Below are 16,470 nucleotides of genomic sequence, written 5' to 3'. Positions count from 1 at the left end.
TTTTAATTCTGTAAGTACCACCCACATAGTCTAATCCACAAGGACAAAGCAGGCGATACACAAACTCAGAGTTACAGCTGATGAAGTCATTAGTCTTGTATTCTCTCTGAAGTCACTAAAAGCCTTGCTCTGAATGATACTTTAACAATAGTGACATGAACCACACATGAAAAGGCCCAAAACCTCTTTGTTCAGCCGTGTTTTTGGTTTGGAACCTGGTAGGTAACTTCTTCTCTATGCTGACAACAAGTTCTCCTTTACTAAAATTGTACATTTCTGGCCAAACTGTTTAGGTTAATGTTTGGTAATGCTGCAGCAAGATGATGTTTCGTGTTAAGTTAGATCTGTAGCAAACTTGCAAAGGACATCTGGCTAACTTTGTGGAAAACTTAATTAGCCACAAGTACTTTAGTCCCACAGGGGGTTTGGAGCCTATCCCAGAGAGACAAACAACCACTCATTCTCACCATCACACCTCTGGTTAATTTGGAATCACCATTTAACCTATAATTACTGTCTTTAGCAATCAGGAGAAACCAACCCAGGCATAGGGAATACCAACCACCATGAGGTTCAAACCCACAACCCTCTACATGTGAACCATTTGCATATGAAAATATGACATTGACAAAGTTTAACTCCAACAGTCTGCTTGAAACCTGGAAAACAAGAAATGTTTTCTAAGCCAAACATAAGGTGACATGCTTGCTTGTAGGGTCAAACTTGTCACCAGAAGGCTAACAGAAGTGTAGCACTTCTGGAAAACTGTGATGCAAACCACCGGTGAACATGTTTGCCAGTAGTGTCAAATTTCTCATTAATACTTAAGTGTTTCTGGAAGTTTGCCACTCATGGCCAACCTTGGCAAACATGTGTTTAGAATAAGCTGAAGCTACAAGATTATTATTGGCATTTTGCCTTCCATTTTTCCATCTGTAGTCTCATGACAGTTATATGCCCTGAGGATTTTCTTGCATGTTTAAGGCCAACCCAGAATCTCTGTCTGTAAAATTAATGACATTCCTATCAGCTTCACCTGTACTTGGCTGACATATGGCAAATGTTGGCATGTAAACATGCTAAAAGTTTGAACAAGGCAAAAATGTGCTTACAAAACATTACAAGTGGTGTGTTGGAGTTAGCTTAAGCCTCAGTTAGCTAAAAGCATGCAGCCTCACAGAGCTAGCGAGGCATGGTTATTGCTTCTATATCCATAGATGGTTGCAGATTCAACCTCTAAGGACTTCTAAATTTGGAGTTTATTGACAATTTGCATATATAATTTGCTGACCAGGAAAGCATGGTTTGGCCTTTTAGTAAAAAATGGCATCAGAGCGGAAGAAAAAAAATTCACCTCAGCAGCTAATATGCTTTCTTTCAAAGACATTGCAAAGACCAATGCCACAGTTTTATTGTTGCAGTACTGGAATGTAATGTTTTTAGGTAAACTGTTTGAACTCAGTTTACTTCAATAGAAAGTCAGATGTGCCCACAGCCTGCGCCTAGTATGATGTAAAGAAAGTCATTAAATCAAAAGCTGTGGTCGGAAAAACTAACAGATAATCATCGTTAATCTCACACGTAGGCAGGTAAACAGGTTTCGTCCAAGTGTAATCCTCACTGCAAATAAGAAAGGAATGCAGAGCAGGCCCTAAAGCACATAGGCAACAGTTAAGGAGACTGCCAAAGAAGAGCAGTAAAAAGAGGTTAGTGTGTACTGTCAGTGTAGATTTTGCAAAGTGAAAAAGTTATGTCTCTCTCTTCCAATGGCCTACACAATGTGGGCAAATATCAGAAACCAAGAGGTCAAAGCAAACTGGTCAACTGTTGAATTATTTCCAGGTTTATTGCAGTTGTAAAGCACATTCAACAATTCATGATAGTTAGAATTTTAAAAAAAAACTAATAAATACAGATACACAGAAGAGAGAAGAAAAGATATAACCAATAAATAACATGCGTCCAAATATAAAGGTGGGGCTGATGAGCCATTGGGATGTGTCTACGTGCTGGATTATTTTGTACCTAAAACATTTGAATCAGGAAATCCGTGACTCATGATGATCCCTGCCTTCAATGGAAAGTCAGCTTAGTTATAATAATAAAGATTGACAGGTACAAAAGACGCGTCTTGATATCACCCTCTTTTCAGTCACGTAGGAATCTATTTCCTACTGATATTTGTGACAGTACAGCTGGTCATAGTGTTTGCAGTGAGTTTAGTCATTCACAGCTGCAAGACGTCAGTGGAAACCGACAACGTACTCCGCTGTCCAACGTGTCTTTCAACATATTTCTGTTGGGCCTGGGAGCACATTTTTCTGCTCGTTTGCTCCTCCAATTATCAAAAAACTGCTCTGCTCGTGGAACTAGGCAACATGTATTTGGTTCAATCTGAATGAACTTTCACCTGCAAAATCTCGAGGTTCTCTAAGAGTTCAAGAGCTCACTTGGTGTTCAGTGATCATTCAGAAAATACTGTTTCAATCTTATTTTACTCCAAAGAAGCTGTATAATTTACTGTTTGTGGTGTGTTGTTAGCTCCTTATGCAATTGCAATATTATATAACATATACAACAGACCTTTTAGATTCACTTTTCAGTTGTGCAGCATTGTTTAACAGCCCAACAAAACATTAGGAGACGACTTTAAACTGTTTCAAACTCATTCAAAATCATCAGGCACAAATACACTGAGGCACACGTAAACACTTAAATAAACATGAAGATACATACAGTAGTGCCTGCACTAAAGCGCTTTGGTCTGGTCAAGTCGGACTCTGCATGGATTCAGTCAGTCCTGTTCGTACAATACAGAGACTAGAACATGAGAAGGCACCGCGGAGACAGAGAGAGAAAAGAAAGACGGCCATGCAGGGCTGGTAATGTGGGGACGTGTGCGTGTTTGCTGCAAAACAGAGTCGTAGTCCAACAATCCCCGTCATGCATCATCTTCCGAGCGTTTGCTGCTCGTCTGCCTCTCTCGCTCTCGGTGCCGCTGGATGGCACGCCAGACCCGGCAGAGGACTCCACCCCTGAGGAGGACATGGAGGATGTTGGATCAGAGAAGTAAAATCTTTAGTGGATGAAAATAATTCAATAAATATTACTTCAGGTTAATTCAGAATGGATTTGGTTGAATTACTGATGTCAACAAAGGTGAATGAGACAGTAAAAGCCTGGATGTGACCAATCAGATAGACAGATAGATGGATAGATGGATGGATGGATACTTTATTAATCCCGAGGGAAATTCAAGGAGTTTCAATCAGCAGACAAGAATATGCACAGCAGCGCCATAAAACACTAAACTACCAACATATACAACAATCAGGCATAACATTATGACCACCTGCCTAATATTGTGTTGGTCCCCCTATTGGTCAGTGTGTCCTATGGGGTCTGGCACCAGGACGTTGGCAGTGGATCCTTTGGGTTGTGAATGAAACTTTTTCCACTGCATCCTGTTAATGTTTGATCAGAGTGGGGTCTAGGAAGCTTAGAGCTCAAATCAGTATCTTGGCCGATTGTCATGTTCCCCAAGATGTTCCTGATTGTTTGATGTTCTTGCCATGTGGTGGGGTGCATTTTCCTGTGGTGGTAGGCCAGTGACATTTGGGATTGCCGTTTGCATTGGGGAGTGTGGTTGTTCTGGGACATTTCTTTTTGGGCGTCTAAGTTTCATCAACACGGATGCCAGAATCCAAGGTTTTCCAGCAGAACACCACATAGCACCAATATGATCAATGTTATTCACTTCACCTGTCAGTGGCCATCATGTCGTGGCTGATCGGTGTACAGTCGTAAAGTTTGTCCGGTTAATATTTCACAGTTTCATCCCTTGACGCCACAGATTCTATGAAATCTAGACAGTTTCTTTCACTCTCTGAACCTTAAAATCCACTGGTGAGTTTGACAGTCATGCCATCTTTCAAAAATATGACCAAAATGATATCATGAATCAGAGCAGAAAACTATAAAAACAGAAAGAATCGTGGGATTTTCAGCGTTTGACAGTCCTTGAACTACTCATCTGTGACGTGCTGTTCTGTTGGAAAACAAATCTAAGCTATAAGATATGATCAAAACTACTACATTCTACATGTTTCATTTGAAAATTGCCAAAAATAAAAGAATTGCAGGAACCAATTATCTAAAAAACTAAAAATTCTGCTCTCCTTGGCACAACCATGAAGCCGTGAGTGAAACCATCAGTCACATGACAAAAATTCTGAGATTTTTCAGTTGAACTGCAGGCTGTGTTTCTACCAATTAGGAGACAAATGTGGAAACAAAGTCAAAATGCAAGTTTGAAAATATCTGTGGTAGCAGATTTTCTTCTTTTTTCCCATTTTGGAAACACTTCGATATGTTGATTGCGAGTTTTTAAAAACTTTTCTAAAATAAATAAGGAAATATCTTGAACTTTATTTTTTGTATCTTGATACATGGTATTGTACCTTTCATATACTGCACAAAATACTACTTTGTGTCTTCTAGTCATGGTTGTTCTGTTTCCATAAAAGCGCAGGACTTTATATTGCAGTGAAAAATGAGCCCACAGTGAGTAAAAATGTGACAGGAGCTAAAAATTCCAAGACACTGCTTGGCGTTCTGAGGGTTAAGAGACTTTAGCAGTTCAACAAGCTTTGCTTTACAGAAAAAAAAATCACACCAGATCCCTTTAGCAAATGCTGATTTTGCAGTAAGATAGCCTGAAGCCTAGTAGTTTGCTTTAACCTTTCCAAAATGATTATTTAATGATTTGTGGAACCTCAGTGGAGTCCAAGCAGTCAGAAAATCAGTGACCTATCAATGTAAATGTCAAGCACGCAACAATGAAGTATTACACCTGAAAATTCTGTGTAAACATTGTTCACAAGACATAAAGATTTGTAGATACCGTAGACGTAGGCAGCGGAGGTCGTCTTTGGTAACGTCATTGAGAATGTCGGTCAGCGTGTATTCCTCTACCACAAACTGGAATACAGAACAGAAACACTGTTAGTCTATGAACTAAACTTAAAAGAAAGTCAAAGAGGCTGCAGACTGATCCTCAAAAGTCGACAAACCTTGTCCACAGTATCCGGATCCGCCCCCTGCTCTTTCAGCCAATCAGTGAGCTGCTTGTCCGGCTCGTGGTCCGCTGGGATATGGAAGATGGAGGGAGGTGAAATGTCTGAAACAAGACGCACCCGGTTCGCTCTCTCCATGGCCAAAGAAACACTTTGCTCACAGTAGTTTGTCACTGTGCCTGTCTGTACCTCATTAAAGTTGCAAATTTAGTGCAAATTTAAGCAGCACAGCACGTCTAAATCTAATCAGATCATCGCTTCCATGTGGGAACCTGTGGTTTAAACGTCTTCTGTGTATTATTCCTGAGTTATCATGTTGACTAGAAATATCTGTCAATGTTAATCAAGCTTATTAGCTCATCATAATTAGGAAAAGATTTATCATGGCAACAAGAGTTTGAGCAGTTTCTGGATAATCAGCGCTCACTTTGGCACATCTTCTCTCTTCAAACATCAGCAAGACTTCAGATGATGAGGAAACAATTAATACTTCTTCATCAAACTGTACGGGCATTCTTTTGCGATGGTTGTGGCCGAAAATGCTTCATTTCTCAACATTTTCAATGAATTTTGCTGTGTTTTATGTTCTTTTTACATGAAAATATGGAAATGGTCATAATTACAATTAAACACATTTTTGTTCAATCTCTAATCACTTTCATTGATTTAAAAGCGCACTGAAGATCACAAAAACTACCACATTTTAATGCATAATACTGTGCTTTGAGTCCAGCTTTTAGTCTTGGATAGGGCTGAACAATATACATACACAAGTTTTAGAATACCCCAACTTTTCCATTTTTTAATTGGAAATTATACATGCTAATGTCTCATTGTACTCTGAAATGAAACCATAGTTTAAAAGAAATCCGTTTAGAAATCAAAATGTATTCTAAACTTTTGACTCATCTAAGTCGCCACCTTTGGCAGATATAACAGCTGAACATGCTTGTGGCATTCTTTTCACAATGGAAATCAAATATTCTTCAGAAAGTTCTTCCCAACTTTGTCGTAGAAATTCCCATAAATCCAGGATTTATGGGCAAAACAGCCCCAGAACATCACACTTCCTCCTCCATGTTTGACAGTTGATGCCACACACTGAGGAATCATCCTTTCTCCTACTGGACGGCTACAAAAATCCTGCGTGATGAACCAAAGATTTCAAATTTTGATTCATCAGTCCATGATACCTTCTTCCAGTCTTCAGTAGTCCACTGGTGGTGTTTCATGGCCCAGGCAAGCCTCTTTTTCTTATTCTGATGTCTAAACAATGACTTTCTTGCTGCAACTCAACTTGTCAAACCTGCAACTCCAAGTCTTCTGTTCACAGTTGAAACTGAGACTTGCTTACTGCAACCACTATGAAGCTGTGTTTGAAGCTGTTGTCCTGTGAGTCACCTGTCATCAACCTGTTGACTCTTAGAAACTTGTCTTCTGATTCTGTTGTGGCTTTAGGTCTTCCAGACCTCTTCCTGTCAGAGTTTCCTCCAGTTTCTGAGTTCCTACTGATGGTGGAGAAAACTGGACTCACTGACACCTTGACTTTCTTTGCAATTCCTCTATAGGAAAGACCTACATTTTTAAGTGTTATGATGGTCTGTCTCTCTATTGTTAACTGTCTTTTCCTCACCATTTTTATAGCAACACACTACTTTCTGCAGTACAATACTGTACAAATATTGCTCTCGAGGGTTTGGTGCCACGATGTGTTCCAACACTACTTTTATGCAGACAGAGGGGGTTGTAAATAATCTAGAAAAGTTGGGACACCTGTAGGATTTCATAGCACCAACTTTCAAGGTTTGATCAACCTCCATTGCTGCAGAACAGCCCTAAGTTGTTAACCCATTTCTTGTTCCCTAAAAAAGGCTTTTCTGTGTAATTCTGAAAAGCACATTATTTTTCAGTTGTAGGTAACCTTGCCTTTTTTTTTTTTAAACCTCTGGCAGTTCATGACTTACCTTTGTACCATTTCAAGCTATTCATTGGTCTTAAACTACTAGAATTTCAATAAAAAAATGGAAAAATTGGGGCGTTCTAAAACTTTTGACTGGTAGTGTAAAATCATGAAGGTATGAAGGTAAAATGTGTTACATCATACCATTATTAATGAAGCACTGTGGTGCAGGTAACATGCCTGTTATCACATCATTTTCTGTATTTGTTTCACTTGTAATGAATAGCAATAATAGCCATTCTCGCTTAAATTATAAATCATATTGCAGTCACAATCAGCAAAAATAATTGCAATAAGATTTTTTGTCCTAAATAGACTTAAAAAATAATCTTTAAAGGTTTTCATTCAAAATAAAAGAGACCCTTTTTTTTTATGTAGGCCATATTCATTTGTCCAACCTTAACATTCACTTTACAGAAACCCCCCAAAAAGAGCAATCTGCAAACATACAAAAATGCACATTTTAGAGAATGTATACATATTGTCTGCAAATATTTCCAATGGTTTCTTAATGGTCTTTTGGTGTAATTTCTGTTGAAAAATGTTTATCTTCCCTGCCATGAATGTCAGTGTAGCTACGTCATACGTTGCGTCACGGTCCAGATATTAACAAGCGGTTTGCTGTTTTGGTCACTTCTTGTAAACAGTGATGGAGGCGTACGTGAGGCAGGCTTAAGCCCCTCCTATTAAGACAATGTTTCCCGATAACCAGTGAGGTTGTCTCTGCTGGGAAATGTTTCTCTAAAAACTACTGCTTAAGGTTAGCAACAAGGTTGTGTTCAGCTCATAGTGCTGGGAAACACGTATCGACAGGGAAATTACAGAGTTACAGAGGACAAACAGAGGAGCTGGGTGAATAATTAATGAGTGTGTGTTTCAGTGTGTCTACCTGGAGGTCTGTGTCTGACTCTGACCAGCTCCAGGTCATGAGTTCTCTGCTGCAGCGTCGCCTTCAACACCTGCTGATACTCCTTCTCCTTCTGCAGCAGCTCCTCCAGCAGCCTGAAGCAACACACACAACTTTTAGAGCTGATTACACAACAGAAATGCCACCATGGACAAACAGTCGTATGATTTAACAAGAAAGTTACCAAATAATACGGACAAAGAAGATGAGCCAACACACACACCTTCACTTTTAAGCTTTATCATTAACTTGTACTGTCTGCCAGAGAGTGTGTTTTGGGTTTGTAGACCCTCCTAGATCAGTGATTTGCTACCTGCTACTTGTATCCAGGTTTTCAGGAGGTGCATGGGAAGATTAGCGCAACTAAAAACTGAAATTGTGGTTTAATTAAAAGACAACAAGTATTGAATTGGATTGAATCAGCTGCAACTGTGGTGATTGAGAATACATGAAAAGCAGAAAAGTTAGCTAAACGTACTGGGGAAAATAATAATAATAATAATAATAATAATAATAATAATAATAATAATAATAATAATAATAATAATAATAATAATAATAATAATAATAATAATAATAATAATGGTACAGTTAGTAATAGTTTCAATTAATTAATTGAAATTATTGTATATTTATTTAACTTAATTTCATTTATTTGCACAGTGAGAGTTCTAGCTTGTTTTATTCTAAATACTTTTGTCTGTTGTATTTTATGTATTTATTTACTTATCAATTTATTGATGGATTTATTTATTTATTATCTAGTATACACTATTAAAATAGATTTTATGTGCGTTTTGTGACATACAAATTGTCGTTGCAGCGCTACAATTTCACTTAGGAAATCAATCATCTGTTAAAGTAATAGCGAAAGGTGACCGATAAAGAATTGCTATATTCTTTAAAATAATATTAGTAAATAATAAACTGTGAAAGTAATAGTTTGCTTAAAGTGTGTAAAAGTGTAAAAGTAACAAAAGGCTCATAATACATAATTTGTAACAACTGATACATGGTCAGTAATAGTTCATTACAATTTAATTTAATTTAATTTAATTTAACATAATATACACTGTGAGAGTTATATCTTATCTTATTCTATATGTTTTTTCTATTCTAGTGTATTCTATTTATTTATTTAGCTAGTATCCACTATATATTTTATTTTTTTATCTACTATATTTTTTAAAATTATTTTTAAACTGTTTCTATTTGTTTTTTCATATGTAAATTGATACTGCAACACTGTAAATTCCCTGAGGGGATCAATAAAGTAATAGATCTATCTATTAAACGGTTAGGTGAACGTTTGCCTTAGTTTGTGAAAAGTAATGACTTTAATGGTTAACTTAAAGCTTACCAGTAAATAGTTGAAATAGCTAAAGATAAAAACTTTAAATTAATGGATTAAAAACTAACAAATAAGTGGTAGTGGTGAAAATTAATAGTGAATTTGTAATTATTTTTAATTTAATTGAATTTATACAGTAAGATTTTAAATTTAGTCTACTCAATATTATATATATATATGCATATACTATCTTGTATATATTTTTAATTTGTTTTTTATATGATATGTATATTGCTGCTGCAACACCACAGATTTGTTTAGGGGATCCATAACGTTCAGTCTATTAAATGGATAACACTTTGCTGCAAGTAGTGATTTAAATGGTTAACTAAAGGTAAAGAATGGATTAAATGTTGAGCTTAAAGTATTGAAAAGAAAAGAACTGTACTTTGCTACTTCAGTATTCAGTGTTCGTACCTATTGGTCTCCTGTTTGAGTCGCCCCAGCTGAGCTCCCAGCTGATGATGCGAGCGCTGATGCTCCTGGCAGTGGGCGGAGCTTAGCGTGATGACGGCGGGGTGTCCGTGGTCGGCGGTCGTCCCGGGGTCGTCGGCGTGAGGAGCTAAAACTGGACCGAATTCTGCTTCCTCCTCGTCCACCTCGTCCTCCTTCTCTGCTCCTTCACACTCCGACGCCGGGCCAAAGTGGGTCTGCAGCTCTGGAGGAGAAAACACCAAAACATTAGACTGTTTCTCTGCTTATACTGACGTCTTTAACCATGATAAGTGTGGATGAATACACAATTTGAAGACAAAACTGTAGATCCACGTTTAACAGCTTTTATTGTTTTTAACAAACTGCTTGCCTACTACACCTGCGTTGGCATTGGAACAAATGTACTGAATATTGGCAGGTATATTCTGTATTATAGCATAAGCATAGTAGAAAGAACTGACAAAGCAAAATATACTGAGGGATAAGCACATTAAGAAAAAAGAGAAAAAAAAACCTTGAAAGAAAACAATTATCAATAGTAGCTATAATAATAATTAAGAATAAATTTAAAAAAGAAAGAAAATGGGGGTTTAGTTAGGTGGCTGCCCTCAAATCATTGTTATCCTCTTCATCCTGGTCCATTACATCTTGATAGTATTGCAAGAAAGGTGCCCAGGTCTTTGTGAAATGTTGTTTGGTTTTCCTGAGTGTATGTCTAATTTAAATAATAATAGATGGCACGCAGCACTATCTTAAGCTGAATTAAACCATGACGTGCACATGGGGAGGATTTATGAATTAGTCTAAGATATGTACTCCATTTATCATCACTTAATTCATCTTCCGAGTCAGTTTCCCGTTGTCTCCTAATTCCATCAATCGATAAACTATAGATCCAAATGTGTCTATTGCATGGAGCCAACAGGCCTTAGCTGTCCAAAACTTGAACCTGTTTTATGGAACTTATCCAGGTTGTTGTCTCCTGACTAGATCCTCACTTGTGTTGTATCTACTCTCACATGTACGTAGCTTTGGATAAAAGCATCTGCTAAATGAAACTCTAGAGTTGTAGAACTGTAAAACACCTACCAGGTATGAGGATGGTAATTGCCGCCTGCACAGCTCGACGGATGATGTTATCCATAGCGAACATCCAGTGGGGTTTAATGTGATGATTCCTCAGGACCTTGTTCACCTGAAGACATCAGAACAGACATTTTCTATACTTAAATAAAATGTAAGAATCACTACAGTTAGCTTTAGATTTCCAGACTGTTTGAAACCACTGTATTGGTCGATTTTCATTCATAGAATGTGTTTAGGGTTGAAATCATCTCAGTTTCATGTGTTTTTCCATTCAGAACCAAAAGTTGCTTCACTTCTATAATAAAATCAGACCAGACCCTTCAATATTTAGCTGAAGTTCTAAACTACATGTTTAAAAAACCTTAATCCTACTGAAATATCATATATGTAGAGTGAAGAAAGCCACGTTTAACCAGATTGTTTTTGGCTTCATATCAGCTCCTCAGGCAATATATCAGCCTACAACATCTTTTTTGCTACTTTTCTGTCTTCGGCACTCTGCATGTGTTTTCTAACACGTCAAATGAATCAGTCCAAAAGCTTTATACTGCTGTTTTATATTCTATGTTTGCGTGTACATGTGAATTTCATCCTGTGTAAGTGTATCGGTGCTGACCGAGTCCTGGAAGCCGAACAGCACCAGCTGGATCTGGTTGATGGATGTGGAGTCGAAGTCGAGGTCCAGCTTGAGTTTGGAGATGGTGGCCGCCATGACGCGCCTCTCTGGGGAATGGATGAAGTCTCGAAGGATGCAGATGATCTGCTTGATGTGTTCCACGGACAGCTGGAGCTCCTCGCTGCCCTGTAAAAACACACATGTACATTTATATACACAAGCGCTTTAGAATTTAATTGAAGCTTTCTGAGCCCAAACTGCAAGAATCATTTCTCAATGTAAAGTCTCTTCGTGATATAGATTCATGTCACTAAATGGGGGCTTCAGGGTTTTGTGATACACTGTCAGAGCATTAGAACAAGATATTATGAAAGAGCTTTTGCGCCCCCTACTGGTACTGAATGTGGCAGACAGCAATGCAGGCTTCTGTTCTCCCATGCAGGTGTATTATACTGCTGCCTTGTTTCCTAAATGAGTGTAAACTCACAGAAACATTACATTTTCTCTGCAGTTTTACTGCATAACAGCTCATTTAGTCCATTTCTTTACCACCACTGAAGTGTGTTTGGATTCATTGTCTTGTTGGAACATCCAACTGCATCCAAGACTCACACTTATGTCTGATGGTTTTAGGTTTTCCTGAAGAATGTGGAGGTATTCTGCAGAGCATGATACTGCCACCACCATGCTTGACGGTAGGTTTGGTGTTCTTGGGGTTTAACACCTCACCTTCACTCCTCCAGATATAATTCTGATCACTGAGGCTAAACAGCTCATGTTTTCTTTCATCTGATCACAGAACGTTCCTCCAGAAGGCTTTTTGTTTCATGCATGTGATCAACAGCAAAGTTCAGTCAAGTTATATCCATGACTGCGTGTCAAATTCAACACTGGTTGGCAATGCACAGCACATTTCATGGGACAAATATCTGTAATGACAATAAAGCTATTCTATACAGTGTAAAGAGTAAAAAAGGAAAGTCTGCTATCCAATTCATACAGTAATCCATGTTGTGTTTCCATCACTTTTGAGGACATTGTGTTAAATTACATTAATTTCCTGGACACCACTTGCCTAAGACTAAGGTTAAAGGATGCATTTATCTACAATTTAAGGTTGAATTAACAATTCTTTTGTTACTAAAATGAACTTCAGTCCCCACAGTGTGGCTGCGTGTCAAACACTGTGAGTACTACAAACACACACCAACCTGGATGTGGTTTTCCTTGAGGTTGGAGATGACCTTAGCCTGGTCGTCATTGAGGACTTTGTACAGAATCGCCCGTCTCTCGCTGTCCTTCTTCAGCAGGAACAGGCCGCCGTCCCTGTCCTCAGGTGAGGGGGGAGCACTGCGGTCCTCTGACACTGAACCCTCATCAGGAACACTGCAACACACACACACATACACACACACACACACACAAACACACAAAGAGTGACCTCACGGCAGTATAAAACAAGTCGTGAAGCACACCAGTGATTTACAGCATCGTGACGCGACGTTCGGTTTATTTACGGATACAAGCCTCTCCTGGCTACTCTGTGTGAACAGGAAAGTGCAGAGGCAGCATGAGTCAGCGCGCCAGGTCGTGCACGCACACACACACACATGCACGTGTGGCCGTGCACGAGCGACAGTTTGTGTGTGCACAGCCGGCAGCTGAAGCTCATAAAATGATCAGAGCTCGTTATATCAGTGTTGTAAAAGTCAGCAGAGCGCACCGGGAGTCCAATAAGGCCACCTGCCACCCAAACACACACTCAGTCAAATCTTTTCACATGATCTGCACACAATCTGCACTACTTGACCTCAGTAACATATGGTTCTAATGCTGTACTAGTTTCTAATGCAGCATTCAGAGTCAGTGAAGATACTTTTTAAGGAGTTTGGATCTCCATCTGCTCTCGAACACACCTCAGGTAGTTGGAGTTGGGCGGTTTGAGCAGGTTTTCGGAGCCGGAGCTTTTCTTTTTCTGGAAGAAAACGTCATGTTTGGAGTCGCAGTCCGGACTCACGGAACCGTGTTCGCTGCTGCTGCTGCCGGCTGCTTCGCACTGCAGCTGCACCGGCAACGACACGCTATGGATGTAGTCTGAAAAAACACACAAGTGTGACAATTAAAACTGCAGTCTGTTTACTAAAACTTAAAGCATGCACAATAAATCATAGGCAATGTCTCTGTGAGCTGATGTGACAATAAATCCTGACCACATTTTGTGAAAATGAAACAGAAAGTCTTAGAAACTGCTCTGAATAAATCATCCATTTTGGGTTTTTCCTGATTTTGTTCGTCTCTGCAGAGATTTGTCTTCCTTTGTCCGAACATGTGGTGCTTTATGCTCACATAAAAACTGTCTCTCTGCTACCAAACTGTGAATTAGGCAGAATAAATGATTCCAATTAGGGACATCTGACCCACAAAAGTGGATCTCTTCTGAGCAGGAGTGATGAAAACCCTCATGACACCCAATCTTTAATCAATTTTAAACTCATTTGGAGTTACAGAATTACTGAGCTGACCAAAAAAATGGAAGAATATTGGTGTGATCCATTTTGTGCAGTCAGTGTTTATCAGATAGTGACACATTAAACAAAACTAAAGTAAGCAGAATTACAGCACGAAGGAACTGCTCAAAATTGGCGAAATGTCAACTAAAACTGTTAAAATCAATTTTGTTTGCAGCATGAATATTGACCACAACAGTTTTCTCAAACAGCAAAGGACCCTTTAATTGATAAAAACAGACGTTAGTTATTAGACGATGTTTAAAGCAGCGGGGATGACTCCTTAAAAATGCGACTACTTGATTTTATCCAAATTATATCCAAATTAAGGAATGAACAGCCTTGGCAGAGTACTGCGCTCTTTAAGTGCTTTTCTTGCTCATTATGCAGCCATATTTTTTCTGTATGCCGAGTTTTTTTCTTTACTTTGAAGCTACTTGATGCTTTAATTTCCCTCTGGATTCATAACGTATATATCTATATATCAGAATCAGATCCATTTTTAATACTTGTGCAGCAAACAGAGAACACAATCACAGTTGTTTGTTCTCTAAACGCCTTTAGTACCTTAATTTAAATGAATAAACAACAGTTGCTGACTGAAAAAAAGACCCAAGATTAAGGTGTTTTGTCATGTGTCATGATCGCTTAATACAACACCACATCAATACTGTCTCAGCGACGAGCAAGAAAACTACAATATTTACGAGATCTACAAGTTTGATTTTTGTTCTAGTTCTAGCAACTGACAGTGTGTTTGTATGAGTTTGTAACCTGATGGCTTGAAGGCGATCTTGCTCTTCTTGCCCTTGGTGTGGTGCCTGACAAAAGTGTCTCTGAGCAGGTCCGAGGCGATGGCTCTCTTGTGGGGGTCGGGCTCAAAGCAGCGCAGGATGAATGATTTGGCCTCCAGCGACAAAGACTCAGGGATTTCCGGGTGGATCTTGAACATGCCAACCTGCAAAAAAACAACGTTTTAAAGGAAGATTTAAAGCTTCAAATGCGTTTAAATGCGTCTCATTGGCAGTTTTAACACCCGCAGTCACTACCGACCTTAAACATGGCTGCCTGTGGTTCCCCCAGCTCATGAAACGGAGGTTTCCCAGTGGCCATTTCTATGATGGTACATCCCAGTGACCAGATGTCAGCTGGGGCCCCGTAGCCTCGAGGGCCCTTATCAATAATCTCTGGAGCCATGTACTGCAGAGTACCTACAATCAGACAGGCAGATTTTACAATAAGCATTGTTTTAGTCACAAACTGAACATCAGATTAAACAAAAGATGGCTTATCTTCTCTAAAAGTTAATCATAAACCCACATCTAACCTGACTGGATGTTTTATTACACAGCTTTACACACGAACTGGAGTAAACTGTAATTAAGAAACTCAACATCACAGTTAAGACTTGAGCTTTAGTCGCAACGAGTTAAACCAGAAGAATTAAGTTTCATTTTGTCTCCAATATTTAATCTGCAGTCAGAAATTCAGAGCAGATTGGGCATTTGCTCCAAATGCTGACGTAAACAGAGAGAGACAGCGGGAGCTATAAAAAGTAAAAAAGTCGGAGGCGAGCGAGCAGAGCAGCAGAGGAGAAACCGATAAGGAGACACACACACACACCTGCTAATGAAAGGTAAACACCCTTCTGCCTCTGCCTGATTAGCTAATCTAATTACACACCTCGCTGGCCGCTGGAGAAGCCAGATGGCAGATGAATGTGTATGTCCAAACACTGGTGCATGCTCACGAGTCTGAGTGTTTCCATAGAGGCTGATAGTGGCTCTTGACATTTTGAGGGTCATTTGATATTTACACTTGTAGACTGAGACGGCAGCATTTCAGTGGCTCCATTTGTGCAGCTCAGACTGAATTACTGTTTGTTTCTTTCTCTGTGAGCCATTACAGGAGAAGTTTATTTAGTTTTAGAGGATTTAGTTGGTGCTGCCTTTCATTTACTAAACGCTGCGATTTATATTTGAAGCTCCTCAGTAGAAAAGTTGTTCATATCTTCATAGGAGAACTGACAGACTTCATCTCTTAACCTCTTAAAGCCAGAATGAGGGACTTTTACCTTCAAATGCACCTCGACATTAAAGCCAAACAAGTTCACACAGGTAAACCTCTCTATATTTTGAAGTATATTGAAGTTTTTATCTGGTTTCCACAGTGACATTTCTGCATTGGTACACCAACATCAATGCTTTTTATGTCTAACAACAATTACCAAGAAGGCTACAGCAGCCAGGAGTATTGCAGAGGAAAAACTGAGGAGATGTGCAAGAAGAGATACTGAAACTTTAGATGAAAAGAGGAACTTGGTATTCACAGGAACAATTACAGTCTGAAAAAAGAAAGCGAGCAAGAAAGCCAAAAAGTGGAGACCGAAGTTCAGCACTGCAGGTTTAAGTCCGTAATTTAGGAAAAAACAAAACAAAAAAATCCACCCAATGAAGCTCAGTAAATGTGAGGGGAAAGAAATAATCTAGGCTCTATGGATAAAAGCCATTTGGGAAATTTCTCAGTCTCAGTG

The 16,470-nt window shown here is 39.0% G+C and overlaps 1 protein-coding gene across 2 annotated transcripts in view; it reads right to left on the bottom strand.

Moving 5' to 3' along the window:
• Window positions 1-1,822: 1,822 nt before the first annotated feature.
• Window positions 1,823-16,470, bottom strand: part of map3k15 (mitogen-activated protein kinase kinase kinase 15) — a 32,847-nt gene continuing 18,199 nt past the window's right edge. For both annotated transcript variants that reach the window (XM_023272863.2, XM_023272865.2), the window contains 11 exons: window positions 14,991-15,148; window positions 14,712-14,895; window positions 13,347-13,524; window positions 12,642-12,816; window positions 11,431-11,616; window positions 10,818-10,923; window positions 9,711-9,951; window positions 7,925-8,037; window positions 5,073-5,179; window positions 4,904-4,980; window positions 1,823-3,035 (listed from right to left, as the gene is read on the bottom strand). In XM_023272863.2, the coding sequence (XP_023128631.2) occupies window positions 2,942-3,035; window positions 4,904-4,980; window positions 5,073-5,179; window positions 7,925-8,037; window positions 9,711-9,951; window positions 10,818-10,923; window positions 11,431-11,616; window positions 12,642-12,816; window positions 13,347-13,524; window positions 14,712-14,895; window positions 14,991-15,148 (1,619 nt within the window). In that variant the 3' untranslated portion in view covers window positions 1,823-2,941. The remainder of the gene's footprint in view (window positions 3,036-4,903; window positions 4,981-5,072; window positions 5,180-7,924; window positions 8,038-9,710; window positions 9,952-10,817; window positions 10,924-11,430; window positions 11,617-12,641; window positions 12,817-13,346; window positions 13,525-14,711; window positions 14,896-14,990; window positions 15,149-16,470) is intronic.

Source organism: Amphiprion ocellaris, chromosome 22, assembly GCF_022539595.1.
Source record: "Amphiprion ocellaris isolate individual 3 ecotype Okinawa chromosome 22, ASM2253959v1, whole genome shotgun sequence".
Classification (NCBI taxonomy): Eukaryota; Metazoa; Chordata; class Actinopteri; family Pomacentridae; genus Amphiprion; species Amphiprion ocellaris.
Note: the sequence above shows the minus strand (reverse complement) of the source record. Positions and strands in the feature narration are given on the sequence as shown.